Raw genomic sequence first — 22,160 nt, 5'->3', positions numbered from 1 at the left:
AAAGAAAATATTTTCCGTGTCCCCGCCTGCAGAGTCAGTGTGCGGTTTGGGAGAAAATGTGTCGGATATTTTGGGGCGGTCACGTGGGCGGGCGGGCTCGGAGAGGCCCCGGGACAGTCCCAGCCTAGAGCCCGTGCCCCCCCCAGAGCCCCCCATTGCCGCGAGCCCCTGACAGTGCGACGCCGCATCCCCGCGACCGCCCGACGCCGGGACCTCGGGGCTCCGCGGCCTCCCTTCCCCCTCCCTCCCCTTCAGGTGAGTCAGGCGGGGAAGCAGGCTCGCCGCCGCCCGCGGACGCCTGGGTCCCCGCCGAGGTGGGCTGGGGCGGGGGCGCGGGGGAGCGACGCCGCTTGGTCCCTGCCGCAGCTGCTCGGGCGGTCCGGGCGGTCCGCAGGGCTGGAGGGGCTTCCTGCCCGACTTGGGGGTCAGCCCCGATGCGGGAGGGAATGGAGAAGATTTAGACAGGCTGGGGCTGGGCTGACTTCAGCAAGGCTTCATTTCGGTGAATAGTGGGGAGAGCACTTGGGGAAGAGTCTTCAGCCAGGGGGTTTCTAGCCTACTTTTGTGCTTTGGAGTGTGAGGGAACACAGGGGCCCCTCCTGTTGTGGAAGGACCATCAGGCCTCCCCAGGGGAGTCTGAGGGGTGAACTTCTGGTCCAAACTGGTCCAAGTTCCTCCTTCCCCAGTGGAGTGGCCCGGCTTGGACATCAAAAGGGCAAGGAGACATCCAGAGGCAAGTGCTCCCAGCTCTCTGGGTCCCGGAGTTTGCAGAGACAAGTGGATAGGATAGGGGTCTGTGAAGGTTCCTTAAACTGCAGTTCTGTATTCCCTGTCACTTATCCCCAAGCAGGGTGTGAGTCCTGGCTCCCTCCAGCTAAGGATGGGGGCTCCTCAGGAGTATTCATGAGGGGAGCCCAAAGGGAACAAAGGAAGAGCAGAAGATTGGGGCAGGGACCTAGGAGTCCTAGTCTGGGAGCCCCATTGACATGCCTCTCTGTCTCCAGCAGTTACAGCCCAGTCCCCTCAACCTGACCCAGTATGTAGGAGGGAATCTCTGCAGGTGGCCAGAGGGTAAGAGTATGCATGGTTGGGGGGGCAGGGGAGCCTGAGGAAGGGTCTGTAGGGTGAGAAGCTGAGATGACTGTGCCCCTTCAGGGCCCATGTCCAGGGTAGCTGCAAGCCCAGACCTGAGGTCCAAGGCTCCTGCCCTTACTGTCACTCCTCAGATGCTGAGTTTGGGTTGAGGACCACAGGCAATGTCCTATATCCTTGAGGCAAGAAGAGAGAGGAAAGGGGTGGGGGGCAGGAGGCAGTATGTGCAGGGTGCCTGGAGCTTGGGCGTCCCAGATAGACATGGACACACACACACACACACACACACACACCACATGCACACATGCGCGTGCACACTGTAGCTTAAAGCCTGGTAGGCAGTACAGGGCACACACCCCCACCCCGGCACACCCCCACCTCTGGCTCAGAAAGCCACCTAACTGGCACCTCCAGTTCCCCCCTCTGCCCCACCCTGCCCGTGCCCTCCATTGCCCACACACATTCCACTGGCATTGCCTGCCTGCCTGCCTCCTGGGCACTGCCCCTCCCTGGGGCCAGTGGGGTGGAGGGAGGGCACCTGGGGATGAGAGGTGGAGACTCAAGGGTCTGGACTCCCCCAAGGGTGGCAGAAGGCCAGGGAAACCCTGGCCACAACCGCCTCCTGGGGAGCAGGCTGGGGGCCCAGGCTAGAGCAGAGGATGCCCGGGTTCTCCGCCCAGGCTGGGGATGGGGTCATGGAAAAAGGTGGTCGTGTTTATACAGAGGGGAGGGGGGCAGCGGGTAGAGAGCAGCCCACAAGAGCAGCTTTGTTCCGGGCTCTAGAGCAGGCAGGGCGGCAGGGAGACGGCCCCCCCCCTCCATCCGGCAGCCCCCTTCATCCATGCCCTCCCTCAACTCCACCTCAGCCCTAAGAGAAGCAGCTTTGTGAGGGCCCCTTTCCCCTAGTCAGCCCCACCTCCATCTGAGGTGGCTTCTTGGGAGGCGAGAAGGGTTCTCTTCCTTCCACAGGTTCCCCAAAGAACCAAGGCATCTGAGTCCCTAGTGTAGGATTTCCTTTTACTCTCTGTACCACTGTCTTCAATCCCTTGGTCCCTTCCTCTACCCTGGACTTAAGACCCTCCCCTTCCCTTCCCAGCCAGGGCAGAGGAGCCGGGGCTCAGAAATGGATGACCCTCTCTCTCCTTCCCCTCTCCATTCAACTCTCAAGTCCCTTCTCTGAGGCAAAATAGGAGGAAGCCCAAGGAGAGCTGGGCTGTCCTTCACTCCTCACAGCTTCATTCCTCAGTAAGGACCAGGAGTCTGAGCATCCTTCTCTGGGACACCGAAGTCCTCCCGCCCCACACTCAGGTCTCTGTTTCCCACCCGTTAAGTCAGAAGCACAGACAGTGAGTGCTGGAGCCAGAGCCCGGGGCCTGGTTGAAGGCAGTCTGAAGATGGGGGGGGGGGGGCTCTAGTAGCTTCTCACCCTTGGCATCAGAGGGGTTAATCCACCTGGAATGTGGCCCAGCCTGTTGAGCTATGGCCCAGGGGCCTCTGGGGCCCGGACTCCTGGCTCCACCTGGGCTTAACCAGGGCTGAGGACTTGAGGGAATAGGGGAAGGAAAAGGAGAAGGACCCTGGGGGCTTGGGGCTCAGGCTTTTAGGCCTGGGGAGACACTGGGATGAGGAGTCTGAGGGTACCGGGGATATGGGTGATGCCTCGTTAGGGGCAGGGGTTGCTTCATGCATCAGGACTGAGTAAAGGGTGGTGGTGTTGGGGTCTGAGTTTCTGTAACTTCCAGGACAGTTTACCCTCAGGAGTTTGAAGGCCAAGGTAGATGAGAGATAGAAAAGAAAGAAGGGAAGGAAGGAAGGAAGGAAGGAAGGAAGGAAGGAAGGAAGGAAGGAAGGCAGGCAAGCAGAGGTACAAAGATGGAGAGATACTGATCCTAGAAGCAAAGACTGATAGAAAGAGATGCAGAAATGCCTGTCACCTCCCTCTGGACCTGCCACCCCATAGTCTGTATGGGTTTCACTCTCAGTCCTTCTCTGTCCTTCTGCACCTCAATCCATTATGATTCTGGCTGGTAGAGGAGGAACCCAGGCTGGGGTGACTCTCCCTCCCCCTAACACCCCCTAGAGTGGGTGCTTCTGGGGCTCCTGGAAAAGTCAAACTTTCCCTCGTCAGAGCATCAGGAGAGAAACCACCTGCCCAGCCCTAGGATTCCCATTTCCTTTCTCCCTCCTTCCTCTCTCGCTTCTCTGGGCTCAGGTTAAATATCTCCTGGGGCAGGCTACACTTGAGGGAGGGGAGGGTGTAGGGAGGGCTTCCCGGAAGCAGAAGGCTCAGAGAAGACAGAGAAAAGGAGACAGGGAAGTAAAGTAAGGTGAGGACAACGAGAGGAGCTGCTCCCTGGCATCATCCCTGGGCCACAGTGGGCTTCCATCAACATCCGTGGATTTGAAGGAGAGTATGCAAGACAGGTTAGGGAGTGAGGGATAATTGGAGACAGAGATAGAACTGGGAGGGGAAACTGGAAGAGGGAGTGTGGGGGAAGATAGAGACAGAAGGAGATGCTAATTACAAGAGAGGTATGGAGGAAGAGAAGGTACAAAGAGAAATAACGCGAGACCCACATAGCAGGTAATATGTACCCTATATTATCATAAACACTTTACACATGTGAAATCATTTAATCCTTACAACAACCTTATGAAGTAGGCCCTATTATTCCTGACAAGTGAGGAAACTAAATTCAGCAAAGGGAGATGAAGCAACACACCCAAGGTCCAGCTAGTGAGTGGTGGGGATCGATTCAGGTAGCCCGGCTCCAGAGTCAATGTTCCTAATCACAGGACCACAGCTCCTTTCCAGAGAGATGTAGGGCCCCAAAGTTACCGCAGAGAAATGTTTGCTCTCCCCAGAGTGGTAGAGAGTTTAGATAGTCTTTTCTTTTTTCTTTTCTTTCTTTTCTTTTTTTTAATTAAGTAAGCTCTACGCCCAACGTGTGGCTTGAACTCATGACGGAGAGTTTGAATCCGGCTCCACCATTTACAGCCTCGTGATCCTAAGCCAGTCACTCAACTTCAGTTTCCTCCTCTGTGAGATGGGAATCGTAATTCCTACTTCGCAGGATTGGCCTGAAGGTTAAATCCAGTGTCTAGCCCACTCCCGCTTGCGGTCACTTCTCAGCTTAGGGGTCCTCTCTGCCAGGAGTCCTAAGACCTGAACTAGTTTATGCTTCCCTGGAGGATTTTTTCCCTCCACCTGCATCAACTCCTGCCCTCCCTCCTACCCTGTGGTAGAGGGTCCTGAGCCCGGGCAGTACAAACCTTAGAAACATGGAGGGAAAAGGCTCCAAGTGAGAGAGGGCCATGGGGCTTGGAACCTTCGGGTGATCATTCTCTTATCCCTCCCTTTCCTCTCTTTCTCCCTAGGACTCTTGGAGACCAAGTGGGCAAGCCAGGAAGGGCGGGCACGGAGCCTCCCAGGCTGGGGCAGTGGGCATGGGCGGGGGCTGTGGCTGAAGACCTCCCCCGCCCACTGCAGACCCCAGGGGATTCAGCCTCCGTCACCGCAGCTGCCATGGCCACCAATAAGGAACGACTCTTTGCGGCTGGCGCCCTGGGGCCTGGATCTGGCTACCCAGGGGCTGGCTTCCCCTTTGCCTTCCCAGGGGCTCTCAGGGGGTCTCCACCTTTCGAGATGCTGAGTCCTAGCTTCCGGGGCCTGGGCCAGCCTGACCTCCCCAAGGAGATGGCCTCTCTGTGTGAGTCTCAGGGACCTTGGGGGATGAGGGCAGGGGAAACAGGAGAATATTTAGAGGGTGGGTGCTACAGAAAACTGGCACCCTAGTTAGCAAGGTGGGCAGCGTTGGGGGTGTGATGTCATGGAGGAGGGGACGGGGTTGTAGGAGGGGGTTTGAACGTGGAGCAAATGGCATTGTTTGCAAGTGAGAGTTCTCCTGCCCCAAATGCCTAGAATGTCGGGGGGTCCATAGTTGCCTCATGAGTCAACTGGCAGGGCAGAACACTTTGTATGGGCAGCCAAGGGTGGGTCTGGTGAAGTCTGAGGCTTCTGGCTGTGGTGGGTACGGGGGAAGCATCCTGGGGAGTGGAGGGGTCTGGAAGGTCAATCAGCTGACTGTGACGGAGAGGTGAAACTGGTGAATTAGAGGCAGGCAGCACAAAAAGGAAATGAAATAGTGCCAGGTGCCCAAAAATGTGTGGGGTCAGGGAACTGTCCTGTTGGTGCTGGGGAGGGTGGAAACAGCTGCAAAGAAGCCGGCTCTTGCACCGTAAGTAAGGCGGGGAGGTGAGGGGGTGCTCCAGAAGCATCCTCCCCTCCAGCCATGTGGGCTCTGGACTCCTCCCCTCCCTCTAGGTCTGGCATGGTGCCCACATGCTGTGCAGATCCCTACTTGTCCCTCAGGCCTGCCCTCTTTGGGTTAAGCCTTTGAGTGCTGACAGCAGACAGCCTTAGGCCTCTCCTCTTCCCTCTGGATCCTCTTCCCTCCCACTTCGTCGTTGGTCTTCTTGACTAAGCCATTACAGGCGTGGGTGCCCAGGAGCCGGAGGGCTGGGCTGCTGGGTTCGGTGGGGCGAAGGGGCAGCATGTGAGCAGGTGTAGAGAATCCTCACCTGGAAAGAAGGGGAGGTGATGGAAGGAGAGGCACAGAGAAGGGCAGAAAACCAGAGACATAGAGACATAGAGGGAGAAAAAAAGACAGACAGATAAAGACATCCTTTACAGGTGCACAGGCTCAGGGAGAGAGGTGGGAGAGAAGGGCCCGGCCTGCAGGAGGGGCACTGAGGGGGTTATGTGTGAAGGGGTGACTAGTTGGGCTGGCAGCTCTAGTGGAAAGAGTGTGCTCATCTGCAGGAGTGCACGCGTGAGTGTGCGCACTTGTGTAGACCACATGCAGTTGTGTATGCAGAGCATGTCCTCGAGGCTCTGCTCATATACAGAATTGCAGTGTGCACAACAAAGAGTCAGTGTGAGGAGGCGATATTTAATAGGGCGGCTGATGGTGTGTCTGGCGTTTGGTGAGACCCGCGGGTGGCATGTGTGTAGACCAATGGGGGATGTTTGGGTGGCATGCAGGTGAACAAGAGAGCACAAAGCCCCCCTTTTTGGAAACCTCAGCTGGGCTTCTCCTACCTCATTGACACCCCGTGAATCTGTCCCAGGGCCTGAGGAGGGAGGAAGAAACCACCCTCCCCCCATGAATGTACTACGGAGAATCATACAACTCAATCCCTTGGGACTTGGCTTCCCCAGGTTCTGGGAGAGGCCACTAAGGGAGTGGGAGTAAGGAGGGAGAGGAGAAAAAGAATGATATTGGGGGAGCTGAGAGCCAGTGGCCAAGTCCCCAGGGAAGTTCTCCTATGCCCTGGACACGTTGAGATCAGGTCAGGGATCAAAGCAAGGTCAAGGCAGGAGAAGGGGTCACGCTGGGCTCTATCCAGAAAGGGTGCCCTGAAAGGGGTGGGTGGGGGGACTGAAAGGAGAAATCCAAGGGAGGAGCCAGAACCAGGGCAGGTAGCTGGGGAGGGTGCGGCTGGCTGCGGGGGACAGGCCTGGGCAGAGAGGTGCTGGTGGGGTGGGGAGGAGGGGAAGGCTTGGGTCCAGACAGCTTGCATGGGAGTGGGGCCTGCAGCACCCAGTGGTAAATGAGAGGGAGGCAGAGGGGAGAGGAGGGGATCCTGGAGTCTGGGAGACCTCCCACAGTGGGAGAGCAGCTGAGGGGTGAAAGAGCATAGTCTCTCATTTCTCTGCCTGTTGTCCCTTTCTGCCTGCGGCCACCCAATGGAGAGGGACTGGAGGCCTAAGTCTGATGCCAAAGCCACACTCACCTTGAGTCTGTGTCTCTCTCTTCACCCTCTCTCTCTTAGTCTATGGGAGGGAGGGTGGTCCATGAAGGAGTCTGGAACTTCTCCCTGAGGCTGCCTCCTGGATCCTACTGCTGGGTCCCTAGCACCTTGGAGACATCCACGTTGAGAAGGGAAATCTTGCTCCACCTCTTGGGGTTCTCCAGGGGCCTGAGTGGGTAAGGCAGGCATCTCAGAACCGTGTGGTGGAGGAGGGAAGGGGAGAGGGGAGGGGGGCATGTGCTGTGGAGGCAAGCACAGGCCTGTGTGCATGGGAAAGCGGAGGGGTGTGTGTGTGTGTGTGCGTGTGTGTGTGTGTGTGTGTGTGCCAGTGTACGTGCTCACACGTGTGCATGAAACCCTGGGGTCTGTGTCTCTGTGTTTATGAACACTGGTGTGTTCTGTTTGCCTTGTCAAGACTACAGGGAACAGAGTGGGATGGGAGGGAAGGGAAACCTTGTGCTCTTTCCCCCCTTGAGGAGATGTCTGTGGTGTTGAGGACCTAGCCCTGTTTATCCTCTGAACTTGGTGACAGTGTCCCTGGGGCAAGGAGCCCAGGCTGCACCACACTAAGTCACATGGAGAAACTGAGGGCAGGCTGGCACAGGAAAAAAAAGCGTTCTACTTAAAAGAAACTGAAAAAGACAGACGCAGAGACCTAAGCGAGGTGACAGAGAACTACACAGGCCAAAAGGCACAGACACAGAGAGAACCCAGACGCTGGGAGAGGAGGCCAGCAGAAGGAGCAGGCGGGTAAGGGTGGCGAGCAGGCGGCAGCGAGGCCTCCTCCAGGAAAAAACCCCATCCGACTGCCTCCTTCCCCTCCCCTCCCCGGTCTCCGCTGCTCAGGCTCCGGCTCCAGCTCCAGGCCTACACAAACGGGGCTTTGATTGCAACAGGAAACCTCTCCGGCGGGGGGAGCTGGGCAAGCCGCCGCCGCTGGGGCCCAGGCTGCACCCCCCTCTCCTGGCCCCCTACCCGGTCCCAACCCCCATCCTGCCCAGCTCCTTTCTTACACCCCTGCTTTGGGCCCCGTCCCTCATTCACACCTCCCTCTCTTTTCTGCTGCCCCCTCCTCAGAGACCCCTCCCCATCGCCCTTCAGGTGGGACTCCTAAGTTAGGACTTGCCCTCGGGGTGGGGCTTCTTGCTTTGAAATGCCCCCTCTTCACCTTTTCGAGGGAAGGTTTTGGAAGAAAAGGAGAATTTAGCATGAGGAATTCAGAGCCACTTATCCTCCAGCCCCATCCAGAAGGTGGCAGGAGGGGGGAAAGGAGGGGTGCATAGGAGTTAGCTGTTCCTTCCTCCACAGCCCCTCCTTGGCCAAACTCATCCTTGCCAGGGTGGTAGAGGCTCTGAGGGGTGACCATGCAAGACTCTGAGTGCTAATGGCCTTGTTAGTGGGGGAGGGGTGCACTTCTCTGCCTCTGGGGTCTTGCTTTTGTGGGGCTCTAGCTTGGGAGTAGTGAACTGTGGTGGTGGTGGTGGTGGTGGTGGTGGTGGTGGGGATCATAGATGGGGAGGGGGGTGAGTCAGGCAGCAGCTCCCCCTCATACTCCCACCAGGCTGGTGGAGAACATCTGGTTCCCATGAAATGCTAGAAGGCTAATGGGTCTAATTGCTGCAATAAGGGCTGGGGGGACTTTGGGGATAAGAGGGGGCACTAGATTCCCCCATCCTCTTACCTTCTCTTCAAGGCTGTACTAAGACTGTCTAGAATTGGGGGGGGGGGTTGAAGTTGACGGGAAGGGTGGGCCTGGCCAGCTAATGCCTTGTCCTTTATAAGGCCCCCTCTCCCTGCAATGCCTGGGAAGCACACACAGATGGGGTGATGAGGAGTGGGGTGCATCTGGTGAAGAGAAAGGGGGGCTATTGAGGACTCATGACTTCCTGGAGCCCTCCACCCCCCTCCTGTGCCCCACTCCCAACCCCCCTCCCTGTGGCCTGGCCACTTCTGGTTCTAATTACCAACCAGGCAGGCCTGACTTAATTGGGACCTTTCAGATTTCGGAGGAGGAAGGGGGGGGGACTGACAGCCTGGAGTTGACTAATCAGGGCTCTTTCCCCCTGGTTTTGGGGGTGCTTCCCATTTTATACTTAATTGATTTTTTTTTTTACCACCGCCCAGATTCTGATTCAGAAATCTGTCATCCCCCCCCCCCCCTTTTTGTGTGTGTGAGGGGCTGGATTCAGAAATGGGGTATTGGAGGTTGGGGGCAAGAGCAGGGAGCTCACACTGGGTTGGAAAGAACACTGCCTTCCCACTTCATCCCTACTTCAAGCCCCCCAGTCAGCCCTGCCACCCCCGCCGCACCCCTCCCCTACAGCCCCCCTCACATCCACAGCCTGGCCCTTCTTCCCAGCCCTGCCCCCCCTCCGTCCCCGGCCACCACCCCGGCCCCTCCTCCGCGCCCGCCTTCCCTTCCCTGCCCACTCTGGCACCCCTTCCTGCTCTTTATTCTTCCAAACTGGCGCCCCACTCCTGCAGCACCCCGGTGCGCCCCCCACCCGGTACAACAGATTCTTAGAAAAGAGCGCCCCGCCCTGGCCCAGCCACAGCCGCCAGGCGGGGGAAGGGGCCGGCCGGGCGCCTCTCCCGCTCCCCCGACGCTCCCCGTGTGAGCGGCGCTGACAGAGCCGGCTGGGCCGGCCCGCCGGGCGGCCGGGCGGGCGCGCGGCAGGCGGGGCGCGGGGGAGGGGGCGGTTTCCGGGAGTCGCCGCCGCTGGCGCTGTCCCGGGGCCAGGGTCCCCGATTCGGCCGGGCGGCGAGGGCAAACTCTTGACGTGGCCAAACCCCCGCCCCCCTCACCCCCATCTCCGCCGGGCGAGGGCGCTCAGTGCCCGGAAGGGGCTACCGAGGGGACAGCGAGACGGCCCTCGGAGATCTGAAGGGCACTCAGTGTGGCACTGAAGGGGAGAAGGGCCAGTTATTGCCCATGGGGGGGATATGTAATGGCTCTGAGAACAGTTGACGACCGGACCCGCAGTTACAGCCGAGAGGGGCCCTTGGCACTTTGGGGCAACTGGCACGGTAGAAAGCCTGGGGGAGGGGAGTTGGCACTCAGCAGGGCAACTTCATCGGAGGCGCGGGTGGCACCGTAGGGACAGTTTCGGGTGGGAGTTTTGTGCTCAGAAAGTGAAGTCAGGCTCGAGGAAGAGCACTGAGAGAGGCAGTGGAGCGCCTGGGGAGCGTCAGTCGCGGGACGGGGCTGAGGGGACTTGGAGGGAGGCAGCCCGGGACGCGGCAAAGGGAGGACAGCTCGGGCTGGGAGGGGTAGACTCCGGGCTGCGCAGGAGGGGGCGGGGGACTCCGCAGAGGCGCTGGCGACGGCCTGGGCGGGGTGGGGCGGGGCCGGGTCAGGAGGAGGTGAGCGCGCCCGGCCACCCGCCCCGAGGGGGGTTCCCGGAGAGTTCACGGCGGGAGCGCGCTCCGGCCCTTCGACCGGGGGTGGGGAGAACGGGAAGGAAGGAGGAGGCCGCGCGCGCCGAGCCGCAGGAATGTACGGTTCGGCCCCGAAGCGCGCGCGCGGAGGGAGAGGGAGGAGCCAGGCCTGGGAATGAGGGGGTGGAGGTAGCGCAGGTCCCCGAGCTCCGGGGAACTGCCGCGCGCAGGGAACCTCCATGTTCTCCTCTCCCCCGTCTTCCTTGACACCGCTGCCTGTATCGACTTGTGTGCAAAGAGTGTTGGGGAGGGGAGGGGGGAAACTCAAAAGGAAATGTGTGTGCTTGGTTCCTCCACTCCTTTCCCGGTTCCCGACAGGGCACGCGCCGAAGTGCAAATGCGTGCAAAGCCTCGGGGCTGTGGAGACAGAATGCCTAACAGCATTCTCCCGAGCTAGATGTGCTTGCACAAGCGTTTGTGCATCTATGAGTTTATGTGCGTGCAGATATATGCATGCGCCCTATTGCATATTTGCAAATACGTGGTGCCTGCCTAGATACATGCATGCACGGATATGTGTCTAAGCAAGCGCGCGCGCCGGGTGCGAGTGTGTGTAAGTGTGCGCTCCACTCCCAGCTCTGCTCATCTTAGTGCCCGGCCCCCTTCGCTCTCCAAGCCCCACCCCCCACCCCTCCGGGCTTCGCTTTTACAAAAGGTCTCCCCAGTGTTAGCCGCCGAGGCGCCCAGAGTGAGCCGGACCGCGGCCGATGCGGCAGCCCCGGCTTTGCGCCCCGCCCAGTCCCTTTCCCCTGCTGGGGATCCCCCTCTTCCCCGCCCACCCCTTACCCCCCATGCAGCCTGGCGCCCTATGCTAGCCCTCCCCCTCCCCCCCTCCAGGAGCGGGGCGCCGCCGGGGGAGGAGGGGGAATCGGCTGCGGGTCCTTGGTGTTCCTAGCACCCAGCTTCCCTCCAAGCCGGGTCGCGATGTACGACTGCATGGAAACGTTTGCCCCGGGTCCGCGACGGCTGTACGGGGCGTCCGGGCCCGGGGCCGGCTTGCTGCGCAGAGCCACGGGCAGCTCCTGTTTCGCCGGATTTGAGTCTTTTGCCTGGCCTCAACCCGCCAGTCTGCAATGTAGGTACCAGAGCTCAGGGGTGGGGTGCGGGGTGCAGGAGAGGCAGCGGCTCACTCTTTCCGTGTGTAAAAGGTGGAACTGGGGTGCAAGCGGAGATTCTCACCCTCTCTATGTGAGGGGCGGCTGTGTAGGAGAGAGGTACTGGCCCTTTAAACGTGGGGACCTCAGCGACTCCTTTGGGTGTGTGCCGTACTGTTTGGAGAGTGTGTGGTTTTTATGGTGGGTGTTTAGCGAGGAGCTGCGGGTGATGCCACTCCAGAATTTCTGGGGATAGGGAGAGACCGAGGGGTTATTGGTAGCTTGTGCCCGCAGGTCCGTGGCCCCGGAGGGATAAGGCACCGAGGACCGTGGGTGGCGTTTGTAGACTCCATGTGGGAAGTTGGGAGCGTAAAAAATATTTGCAGAGCGTGTGAATCCCTGGAGTGTGCAGCGCCTTACGTAGGCGGTGAGGGCGTGAGTGTAGGGGGTCTCTCCACGCCGTGTCGCCCTCCGACAGCGTTGGCAGGTCCGCACGGCCCTTGCGTGGGGATGTTTGTGGCGTGAGGCCGGGAAGGCGTGTGCCCCTGCGTGGCTGCGGGGGCGGTTTTGGAAAGTGTCGTGTTCGAGCGTGCATCCTGTGTGTTCTTCGTGCGGGGTGGACCGGGTTGTGCACACAACAGGCAGAAGGCTGAGCTCTGGCGCCCCTCCCCCACCTTAAAAAGCAACGTTTGGAAATGTGTATAGGCTTGTATGCAGAGAGATGACTTTTTCCTATGGCTTCGACGCACACAACTTCAGTAGGAAGCGAAAAGTTTACGGCAAAGTCTGTTTATGGTGGGGGGTGGCCTGGAGGAGGCAGCGGCAGGGAGAGTAGGACTACTGGCTCCCCAAATATCCATCTTCCCCTCTCTGTGAAATGGGAGATGCCAGGCCTGGGGCCCTGGAACCCCTTTCCAGAGCGGTAATAAAAAGCTGGGGACTGAGAGGCAGTAAAAATGAAGTCCAGATGAGAGGCGGCTTTGAAGCCTGGGCCGAAGTGCCTGGCGGGGGTGGGGTGTGGGGAGGAGCCGGGAGGGGAGCCTCGAACACCCCCCAAATTTACCCGGGGCTGGAAGCGCGCTGGTAGCCCGGTGCGGACGCCGGGGCCAGGGGCTTGGGGGCAGCTGGGAAGGGGCGGGCGGCGGGCGGGGCGGAGGGCGCTGGGGGAGTGCGCGCGCGGGGTCACCGAGCCCCCGCCAACGCGCCTCGCTCCTTGGCACTCGGCTGCGCTGTTTACGAGACTTCGGCTTTTTTTTTTCTTTTTCTTTCCTTTTTTTCTTTACTGTTCTTTTTCCTTTCTTAGTTTCTTTTTTCTTTCTTTTTTTTTTCTTCTTTTTTTTTTTTTTTGGGGGGGGGTCTTTTGGTTCCACGGCAGTGCTGCTCAGATTGGAGGAGGGAGGTGGCAAACAGGAGACCGTACTTTGGGGTGGGGTGGGGCAAGAATGAAAAGTGTGGCATTTATAGGGTGGAGAAAGCATGGAACTGTTATTACTTTGCACCAAATCCTGGTGAATTCTTAGCCTTCCTTTCGCTGCCCAATAGGAAGGGGAATTGGGGCATGTTGGGAGGGGTGCTGAGGTGGAGAGACTTTCCCAGGAGGGCTTTTTGTGGGGGCTGGGTCCTTTTTTCAGGAGCTTGGCAGTCTCAGGGACTTGGCTGGCAATATGCGTTTTGCATTTCAATTTGGACCAATCATTTTGGCCTCTGGGGTCTTGGTGGGTTTCAGGCCGGCTCCACACACTTGCAGAGGGAATGTGGTTTTGACCTGTGTCTCCATCGGGGGAGAAAAGAGGTGCCTTGAGGAGAGGGCCACATGGGTGTGTTGGTGGGGGTTTGCGGGGGCCCTGGCGCTGCGCTGGCGGCCGGTGTTCGTCTGGCGTCCGAGCTGCTCTCTCGCTAACGTGAGGGTGGAGGTCGTGGGGCAGCTTCCCGGCGTGTGCGTTCCCCTCCACCGTGTGGCTACAGGGAGTGTTCTTCAGTGCGGGGGGCCAGCTGGGGTAGAGGGGCCCATTGGTGGTACGTCGGCGGCCTTGGTGCCCTGCTGTGGTGTTGTCGACGTGCGAGGGTGTCTCCGAAGAGGTGTGTGTCAGATTGTGAGTCTGGGCTTCTCAGCCCTGTGCCTCGCAGCTGGGAGCGTTTACAGCCGGTTATAAAGAGTTTGTTTGAAGCTCCGCTCAGCCTGGCCAGGAATTTCCTCAATTTCAGCAATTTGGGCTTTAAAAGGAGAAAAACCTAGAGCCCACCCCCCTCCTCCCCAGCAGGGGCCCCTGCCTGGCCTGGGAGCAGCATCCCGATGGTGGGGTCCCGGCCCAGGGCTGAGAAGGGAATGTGAGCAGGCTTGAGCCAATTAGCCTTCTTGTGCCCTTCGCCCCCAGATTGTCCGGAGCTGCTGGGCTGCCCTCTAGGCTTCAGGGGGCGGGCTTGTGCCAGAGGGGTGCCCAGAAGGGGCGACGGTACCACTTAGACAGGAAAAGCTGTCCCCCAGGCCCGTCTCCCTACGGCCCCCAGCCTTGTAATTGCCTGGCACTGCCCCATGCCAGTCTGACCGCACCCAGGCCCTTTCGCAAGAGAGGAAATGAGGCAGCGCTCTGCGGGCAGGGCGGGCGTCAGCGCCGGCGTGAGCACCACCCCACGCACTGGCCTGTGGGCAGCACTTGTGCCCTCCTAGGACGCCAGGAGGGGTCCTGAAAGGCATTCCAGCCCGCCCCAATTCTCTCAGCGCCAGCCCCTCCTGGAGTCTCCCGCCCCTGGTCCTGAATAGCCGCCAGGCACCTTCTTTCCTCCCCTCTTCTCTGTCCTTTTCCAATTGGGGAATCTCACTCCGGCAGGATTCTTATGCTAATGGTGTCTGTGTGTTGGGGGGTGGGGAGGGCTTCCCTCCTGGGGGGTGGGTGGAGCTAGGCCGGAACCCCGGCATCCTGGGCATTCCTTCTGCCCTGCTGGCGGCAGGGGGCGGATTTTGGCCAGGTGGGCTGCGGCGGGTTAGAAGGAAGAAGGTGCTGGTGAGGTGGGTGCGTGGGACACTCCTCAGGGAGGGTCTTAGCGTTTCCTTGCGTTAGCTTGGGCCCTCTAGGTTTGGGCAACGGGTCCGACAGGTTGAATAATTTAGAGATTTTTCCAGCCTCTGAAGATCAACTACAGACCCCAAAAAACCTGCAAAATCAAAACGGATCTACCGAGGAGCCTGCTGAACAGAGGGGGTCCTCCCGGCCACACCACTCTGTGTGGCATGGGCTGAGACCCCCTTGGAGCTGCAATTGGGTATTTGTGCGGGAAGCTGAGGAGTGGGGACACAGGCTCAGAGAGGGTCCAGAGATAGCTCCCCTCCCCCCATGAGCCCTGTTTCCCCACTGTCACCTGACTTCTGCTGCTTTGCTTACACCCCCAACTGCTTCTGGACCTGAGAATCTGAGAAAATACCTCAGTCCCTCCTTTGGCAACTTCTCTTGAGTCCCTGCGGGGCCACGTAGATCTGGTCAGAGGACCTGAGAGTCTTGGCTCGACCATCGACTGGTAGTGTTGGCCACTTCCCTCTCTTGGCCTCAGTTCCTTCAGGGGTCGAATAAGGCTATTGCGTATCTTCTAACCTACTTTCTTGATACCTGTGTCCCAGTTGCTCCACTGCCTCATGGTTGCTGGGGAAAAGGACACTGGCAGTTATTTGGGGGTGGAGTGGGGTGCAGTAAGAGAGGGAAAAGCGGGAGGGTTATCCACCCTGTACTACTTGAGAGAAAATGAGGTCCTCTTTGACCTACTGAGTACCCCAGCAGGTCATTGAGCCAGGCGCTAGCTGCAGGTGGCGGGTACTTGCCTACTGGGCCCCGGATCTCTTGCCTCATGAGGCGGAGGATGGTGGGAAGTAGACTACGGGACGAGGTGGACCGACGTGCCAGACGGTGACTAAAGAGTGCAGAGCCGCAGCCCATAACCCCTCCACCTGCCCACTTTATAGCTGGAGAAACTGAGGCCCAGCGAAGTTAACTGCCAGAATGGCCTTGGCCTGGAATTTGGGGAACTGAGCCGTGTCATGAGGGCCGGGCTGGCGCTTCTGTGCAGGGAGGCGGCCAGACTTGCAGGAGGTGCGCGAATAGTGGTTTCCTGGAAGTGTTTGCTCTGGGGCTGTACATGGTCTTTGGGACTTGAAGTCACGGTGGCGTGGATGGTGTTGTCACCGCTGAGCCGGAGGGAGAGGTGGGAATGGGGTGTGCATGTATAGTGAGGATGCCTGAAGAACTGGGGCCCTTCTCCCCGACCCTCATGTCACTGCTTTCCCCCCAGCGGTGGAGACGCAGAGCACTAGCTCAGAGGAGATGGTGCCCAGCTCGCCCTCACCCCCTCCACCTCCTCGGGTCTACAAGCCATGCTTCGTGTGCAATGACAAGTCCTCTGGCTACCACTATGGGGTCAGCTCCTGTGAAGGCTGCAAGGTGTGTGAGTCGTGGGGGTGGGTGCGTTGGTCCTCGGGTCCAGACCAGAGGGACGAGATACTGTGTGTGAGTGGCTCTTCCTGTGGAGCGGGAGGGGCCGCTTTGCACAGACTTGGCTCACAGACTGTCTCGGGCCTGGGGCCATCCTCAAGGCCCGCGAGAGGCTGGTACTCCCAGCATCCTGCTTCACTGCCCACCCCCACCCCCAACTCCAGGGCTTCTTCCGCCGCAGCATCCAGAAGAACATGGTGTACACATGTCACCGGGACAAAAACTGTATCATTAACAAGGTGACCCGGAATCGCTGTCAGTACTGCCGGCTACAGAAGTGCTTCGAAGTGGGCATGTCCAAAGAAGGTATAGGCCCCTAGCCCTGGCCTGAGCAAGAGCGCTCCTGTCCTACTCTGCCATTGCTACCCTCTCCCCGCTGGCCACCGCCACTTCCTTGACCTCTGAGACCTGGCTTCCCTGGGGTGCTGCCTCCTCCCTGGCCAGTCCTGTTTGATTAGTGCCATTCGCCCAGGAGTCCCCAGCCCTTGCCATTCTCCCCTCTCAGAGCTTAATCCTTCCTCTGAATGAGTGAATGGGGGTTACTGGCTCACTTTGCCCTGGTAGTGACTGGGGGTGCTTGCCAGTCCCCTCCCCTGCTCCCAAGACTGAGCCTGAGGTGGATCTGGGGTGTCCCCCCCTCCCCTGCGCCATTGTGCTGCCAAGGCTATAAGTGGATATCCTGCCGCCTGCATATCCTGCCCCCCCCCCAGCTCCTGCAGGGTGACAGGAAGGGCAGGATGGAGCCGGGGCTGCAGGCCCTGGGTGGGGCTGAGAGCCAGCCTGGGAATGGGAGGCTAATGTAGGAGCTAGGGAAACTGAGGCAGCGATTAGGGTCCCAGGGAACAGATGTTCATGATAAGGACTGAATACATGATAATTAGGGTGAAAGGGGATACCCAGTGGGAGGTTCTGAGGGTCTTGACCCTGTCTGTGTGCCTTCTTCCCCAAGCTGTGCGGAATGACCGGAACAAGAAGAAGAAAGAGGTGAAGGAAGAGGGGTCACTTGACAGCTACGAGCTGAGCCCTCAGTTAGAAGAGCTCATCACCAAGGTCAGCAAAGCTCATCAGGAGACCTTCCCCTCACTCTGCCAGCTGGGCAAATATACCACGGTGAGTCCAGGGAGGGCAGGGGACCATTCGCTTTGGGGACTAGGTAGGGGTTGTGTTGAGGTCACGGTCTGGTGCCGAGGACAAGGAAGGGCAACAATGCAGAGGGGGAGCTTGGGGTTTCGGCAGAAAGAAGACAGCGCCCAGGGCGAGCCTTAGCTTGCGTTCCCACCTGCCCCCCCTGTAGAACTCCAGCGCAGACCACCGGGTGCAGCTGGATCTGGGGCTCTGGGACAAGTTCAGCGAGCTGGCCACCAAGTGCATCATCAAGATCGTGGAGTTTGCCAAGCGGCTGCCCGGCTTTACGGGGCTCAGCATTGCCGACCAGATCACTCTGCTCAAGGCCGCCTGCCTGGACATCCTGGTAAGTTAAGCCTGGTGGCCTGCCACCCGCCACAGCCCGACCCTCGTGTGAGACCAAGGAGTTGGTCCACACAAAGAACTCATTATCCTCCCCCGCCCCCATCTCCAATCTGGGACTCCCCAGATCGCCTTCCCCAAGTCCTGATCCTGCACTTCTGGGTGCCCTGCGTCCTTCTGACCTCTCTCCCCTCGCCAGCGTTAGGTTCTCCGCCTCTGCCTCCCTCCCTGCACCTGCTGCACGTTGCCCTGCTTCTGGATCTAACCCTCACGCTCCGTGTGCTCCTCATCGCCTCTTCTCTGAACCCGAGATGTGCCCTCCCCAGACACAGCCCTAACCCTTCCCCTTGCCCACCCTCCAGATGCTGCGGATCTGCACAAGGTACACCCCAGAGCAGGACACCATGACCTTCTCCGATGGGCTGACCCTGAACCGGACCCAGATGCACAATGCCGGCTTTGGGCCCCTCACAGACCTCGTCTTTGCCTTTGCTGGGCAGCTCCTGCCGCTGGAGATGGATGACACCGAGACAGGGCTGCTCAGTGCCATCTGCCTCATCTGCGGAGGTGCGGGCGCCCCCTGGTGTCGACTCGGGCTCCTCTCCCACCACACCCCCTACCTGATCTCTGACCCGGCAGGAGACCTTGTCCCCGCCCCCCTCGCGCCCCCGCCTCGCGCCCCCCCGCCCCCCCCCCGGGGGCATGGTTGCACCTGCCCCATCCAGAGACTTCTCAGAGCCAGTACAGGCTTCCCAGCAGCCCTGCCTGGGCCACAGGCAGAAAGGAGAGCAGAGCCAGAGAGAGCTGAGGAGATCCCAGATAACTCAGTGCTGAGATAGGGGTCTGTCGGGCCTCGGAGCAGGGGAGGGGGTCTGGGTAGGCTCAGGAACAATAGGCAAAGGGCTGATGGGACAGAGTGGGGGCCCTGGGGGGGCCGTACGGCAGGGCCAGTTGGGGCTGGGCCACCTGTCACTGTTACTCTCCCATCTCTTCCTCTCTCACTGCCTGTGCTTGTTCCCGTAGACCGCATGGACCTGGAGGAACCCGAAAAGGTGGACAAGCTGCAGGAGCCGCTGCTCGAGGCCCTGAGGCTATACGCCCGCCGCCGGCGGCCCAGCCAGCCCTACATGTTCCCGCGGATGCTCATGAAGATCACTGACCTCCGGGGCATCAGCACCAAGGGTCAGTCGTGAGGGCCTCCGCTCCGCTCCCGGGCCGGCCTTTCGGGCAGGCGGGCAGACAGGCAGAGAGCGCAGCGGACGGTCGGGTGCTCTGCGCTGGAGTCCTGGCGCTGCTGCATGCTAGTGGGGAGACTTCGGGCAAATTCTCTCACTTGTTGTACCTTGTTTTCCTGTTGGCCGGCTGGGCTGTACGGAGACTCACCCTCTCGGTTATTGTGAGGAGTAAGCGCGTTAACACAGCGGGCTTAGAACTGCTGTGAATTAAAAATGCAATTCCTCAGTGGCCGTAGCCACATCTCAAGTGCGCAGGAGCTAGTGAGGGCCGTACTGGACGAAGCAGACAGTTCCATCATCCAGAAAGTTCTGTCGGACAGGGATGATTCAGAAGGATGCTTGGCAGATAGCAGGGCTTCAGTAGGTATTAGCTGTCGTTATAAAGCTTAGTACGAAACGGCCTAGGAACAATTGGGCAGCTGTGGGCGTAGGAAGGTGGAGTGCCTGGGGGATTCGACTGACAGCTGGGCCGGGTGTGGATGTTGGAGCGTAAAGAATGGGATGAGCGGGCAGCAGACTTGGCAGAGAAGGCAGGTGGGAGCTGCAGGCCGAGGAATGGCCCCCAGGAGCCCTGGAGGAGGGAGAGGGTGAGCTGGGACAGAGAGGTGGCAGGCTTGTGCTGGGAGCCCCCGAAAGGAAAGGTTAGGGAGGTGGCCTTGAGGGGCATGGGCCTCCACTCCTCCGAACCTCTTTGTCCGTGTGTTACAGGAGCAGAAAGGGCCATTACCCTGAAGATGGAGATTCCAGGCCCGATGCCTCCCCTGATCCGAGAGATGCTGGAGAACCCCGAAATGTTTGAGGACGACTCCTCGCAGGCTGGCCCCCACCCCAAGGCCTCTAGCGAGGATGAGGTTCCCCGGGGCCAGGGCAAAGGGGGCTGCAGTCCCCAGCCTGACCAGGGCCCTTGACTCCCCTGCCGTGGGGGTTGGGGCTCCAGGCAGCAGACTGACCATCTCCCAGACACTGCCGGTGACTGGGGGAGGACCTGCTCTGCCCTCTCTCCACCCCTTCCAATGAGCTCCTTGTTTTTGCCAAAGTTTCCTGGGGTGCCTCTGTGTTCATCCCCTTTCTGCTCTAACTGGCTCCTTCTCCAGTCTCGGGGGCCTGCCCTGTTCCCACCAGGAGAGAGGGCAGAGGGGTGAGCCTCGGTTTGGACTCTAAAATCTCAGCACTGCCCCTCAGACACCAGGGTCCCAGGCTCCCCAGGGCAGGAGGAAGACCCTGCCAGTTCCACAGCCCCTTCCTCTGCCAGGTGCTTAGGCCTCTGGGAGCAAACAGGAACACTAGAGACCAAAAAGGGGGCATAGGGGTAGGGCTGAGCCCACCCTCTTACCCCTGCCCTTGGTGCCTCATGCTGCGTAATGCACCTGCCAGGTGCACGCTGCCCTCGGTGCCCCAGCCTCGTGCCAGGTCAGGTTGGGGCAGGCTGGGCCCTCCATTTCTGTGGGGGCCAGAGGGTGAAAGGGACAGATGCAGGTCCATTCGGCACCTCTTTGCTTGGGCCCAGAGTTGACCTTGTGCCCTCCGTTACAAGCCCCTCCCCCAGCCCCGTCATGTGCCTTGGGCTTCCCCTGCCTCCCATCTCAGCCACCGGGGCAGGGACCCTTCTACACTACAGAGGGGCCAGGGGATCCCTCTCTCCCTAGTGCCTTCCCTCCCCTTGATCTCCAAAGCAGCTTGGCCCAGGGAGGGGGGGGTGGGCGCTGCTTAGCTGATCCTTTCCTGACCCAGAGGAAACCTCTATTTATTTATTAGCTTTTGTTTACACCCTGGACTTGACCCCTTCCTCCAGGGGTCTTGGGAGGGGGAGCCCAGGGCCCCTGTAACCCCTCCCTTCTTCCTCCAATCCCCAGTTTGTATTTAGCTGCCAAATAAGATTCCCACTGGCTCCCCTTTTTCTCTGGGGGGGTCAGGGTGCTGTCCCCTCCCTTCTGTTTACATCTCCCATCTCCCCTCCACCCCGCTGTATCGCATATTGCTGAGTTTTCTATTTTTGCAAAATAAAGTCATGGAAACTCATGGCATGTGGCTCCCTCTGGGAGGTGGTGAGGGAAATGAGACCAGCCAACCTGGAGAGGGGCTGGGGGAGGTAGGTGAGCTCACTTGCTGGACTTTGCAGCTTTCTTAAGGGAAACCAAGGAAGTTGGATGAGATGTGCCTGGATGGGCGTGGTGGGAGGCTGAGGGAAAGGGAGCCCACGGGGGCTTAGCCTGGGCGTCTGGGCCTCCCACAGCCACGAGGTGTGGGTTCTGAGATTGGATCCTGTGGACCTCTGGGAAGGTGTGAACGGGCCCAGAGGTCTTTAAGCTGTCCCCACAGCCCGGTTATGTATATGTGCATTTCTGCCCTTCTCTGGGGAGGGCATTCACCGAAGCTGCCTTGGTTCTCACGAGGGTCTCTGGCCCCGGAAGAGAAGAACCGCAGCCAGAATCGAAGTTACAGTGTTGCTGGTTTACGCCAACGCTCTCTTTACCCCACTCTGTGACCCCACTGTCACCTTAGAACTCACTCCTGTTGCCCCTTCTGACCCCGCTTCACCTCACGACCCCACTGCTTCCTTCTGTCCTACTCTTTCTCCTTACCTCTGCAATAGCCCCCCAGCCCACTGCCTGTGGCCTCCACCATGGTGCCTCTGTGCTCCTCCCCTCCCCCGCCCCCCCCCCCCCCGTGGCCCACCTTCCTGCCTGGGACAGTGCCCTGCCTACCTTGTGCCTGGCATTCTTCACGATGACCTGTGCATATGGGACAGAGGTGGAGGGCGTGGGAGTAGGGAAGGAGTGGGGAAAGCAGAAGAAGAAAGTGAAAGAAACTATGGAGGAAACCACGGAGCTCCTGGGGAAGGAGGGGTCACTGCCATGGTAACCCTGCTGGTGGGGGAGGGGTACAAGGTCTGGTAGGCTGAGGTGCACTTTAGAGGACCCCCCTGGGGAAGGAGCCCCCTGTCCCAGTGACTCCGCTCACCGCACCGCCACTGAGAGGTAGGCCCTTGCCTCGGTGTGCTGGCACGTCGTCCCTGCGGCACCGAGGGTCCCTCTGGCAGAGGACGCCGACCTGTGAACACAGATCTCTGGTCCAGCTCCTTCTCAAAGCTCCCTGTGGTCAGGCGTGGGCCGGGGGCCGGGTATTTTCCACACCTCCTTCTCCGTCCCAGACTTCGTCCTCGCCCCGGCTCTAGTGGCCGGGACCGCACCCCCGGCTTCTCCCATTCACCTCCTCTGCACCTTTCCCAGTCCCCACCACCGCCTTCTTGGCACAGTGACCTCCCCCCCACCCCAGTCTCATTCCCTGAGCCTGGCCCTGTGTCTGTCTCCAACTTCCCAGCTGACCGGACCTTGACTTTCTCAGCCTCTCCGCTTCTCACCTTGTCCTTCTCAGCCACTGAGTCTATTCTCAAGCCCTGAGGTTGTTCCAGGTTCTCTTGGAAGCAATCTGTGTGAATGATCTCATTTAATTCTCACAGCAATCCTTGGTTCCACTGGACCGATGAGATGAAGCCACAGGAAGGCTAAGCCTTCTACTACCCTAAGCTCCCACTGCTGGCA

General features: G+C 59.7%; 1 protein-coding gene across 5 annotated transcripts; it reads left to right on the top strand.

Moving 5' to 3' along the window:
* Nucleotides 1–10: 10 nt before the first annotated feature.
* Nucleotides 11–20,637, top strand: RARG (retinoic acid receptor gamma). Of its 5 annotated transcripts, none has more exons than XM_045800950.2 (10): nt 142–255; nt 1,005–1,071; nt 4,471–4,802; nt 15,717–15,865; nt 16,081–16,222; nt 16,866–17,026; nt 17,211–17,387; nt 17,746–17,950; nt 18,407–18,565; nt 19,327–20,637. In XM_045800950.2, the coding sequence occupies exons 3-10, from the start codon at nt 4,619–4,621 to the stop codon at nt 19,524–19,526; spliced, it is 1,377 nt and encodes a 458-aa protein (XP_045656906.1). In that variant the 5' UTR covers nt 142–255; nt 1,005–1,071; nt 4,471–4,618; the 3' UTR covers nt 19,527–20,637. The 5 variants fall into 5 exon arrangements, with proteins under 5 accessions (XP_045656907.1, XP_045656906.1, XP_045656908.1 ...); XM_045800952.2 differs by lacking the exon at nt 142–255 and adding an exon at nt 4,022–4,179 and having other exon boundaries at nt 1,017–1,071; XM_045800951.2 differs by lacking the exon at nt 1,005–1,071 and having other exon boundaries at nt 11–255.
* Nucleotides 20,638–22,160: the final 1,523 nt, after the last annotated feature.

The sequence above is a fragment of the Ursus americanus genome, chromosome 25 (genome assembly GCF_024610735.1).
Source record: "Ursus americanus isolate L20-20 chromosome 25, mUrsAme1.1.p, whole genome shotgun sequence".
Classification (NCBI taxonomy): domain Eukaryota; kingdom Metazoa; phylum Chordata; class Mammalia; order Carnivora; family Ursidae; genus Ursus; species Ursus americanus.
This window is presented reverse-complemented; position numbering and strand designations above follow the sequence as displayed.

Coding starts and splice junctions, on each gene's coding strand:
- RARG (XM_045800951.2), top strand. CDS start 4,619: ATGGCCACCAATAAGGAACGACTCTTTGCGGCTGGCGCCCTGGGGCCT. Junction 15,866..16,080: donor GCTCCTGTGAAGGCTGCAAG/GTGTGTGAGTCG, acceptor CCCCAACTCCAG/GGCTTCTTCCGCCGCAGCAT. Junction 17,027..17,210: donor AGCTGGGCAAATATACCACG/GTGAGTCCAGGG, acceptor CCCCCCCTGTAG/AACTCCAGCGCAGACCACCG.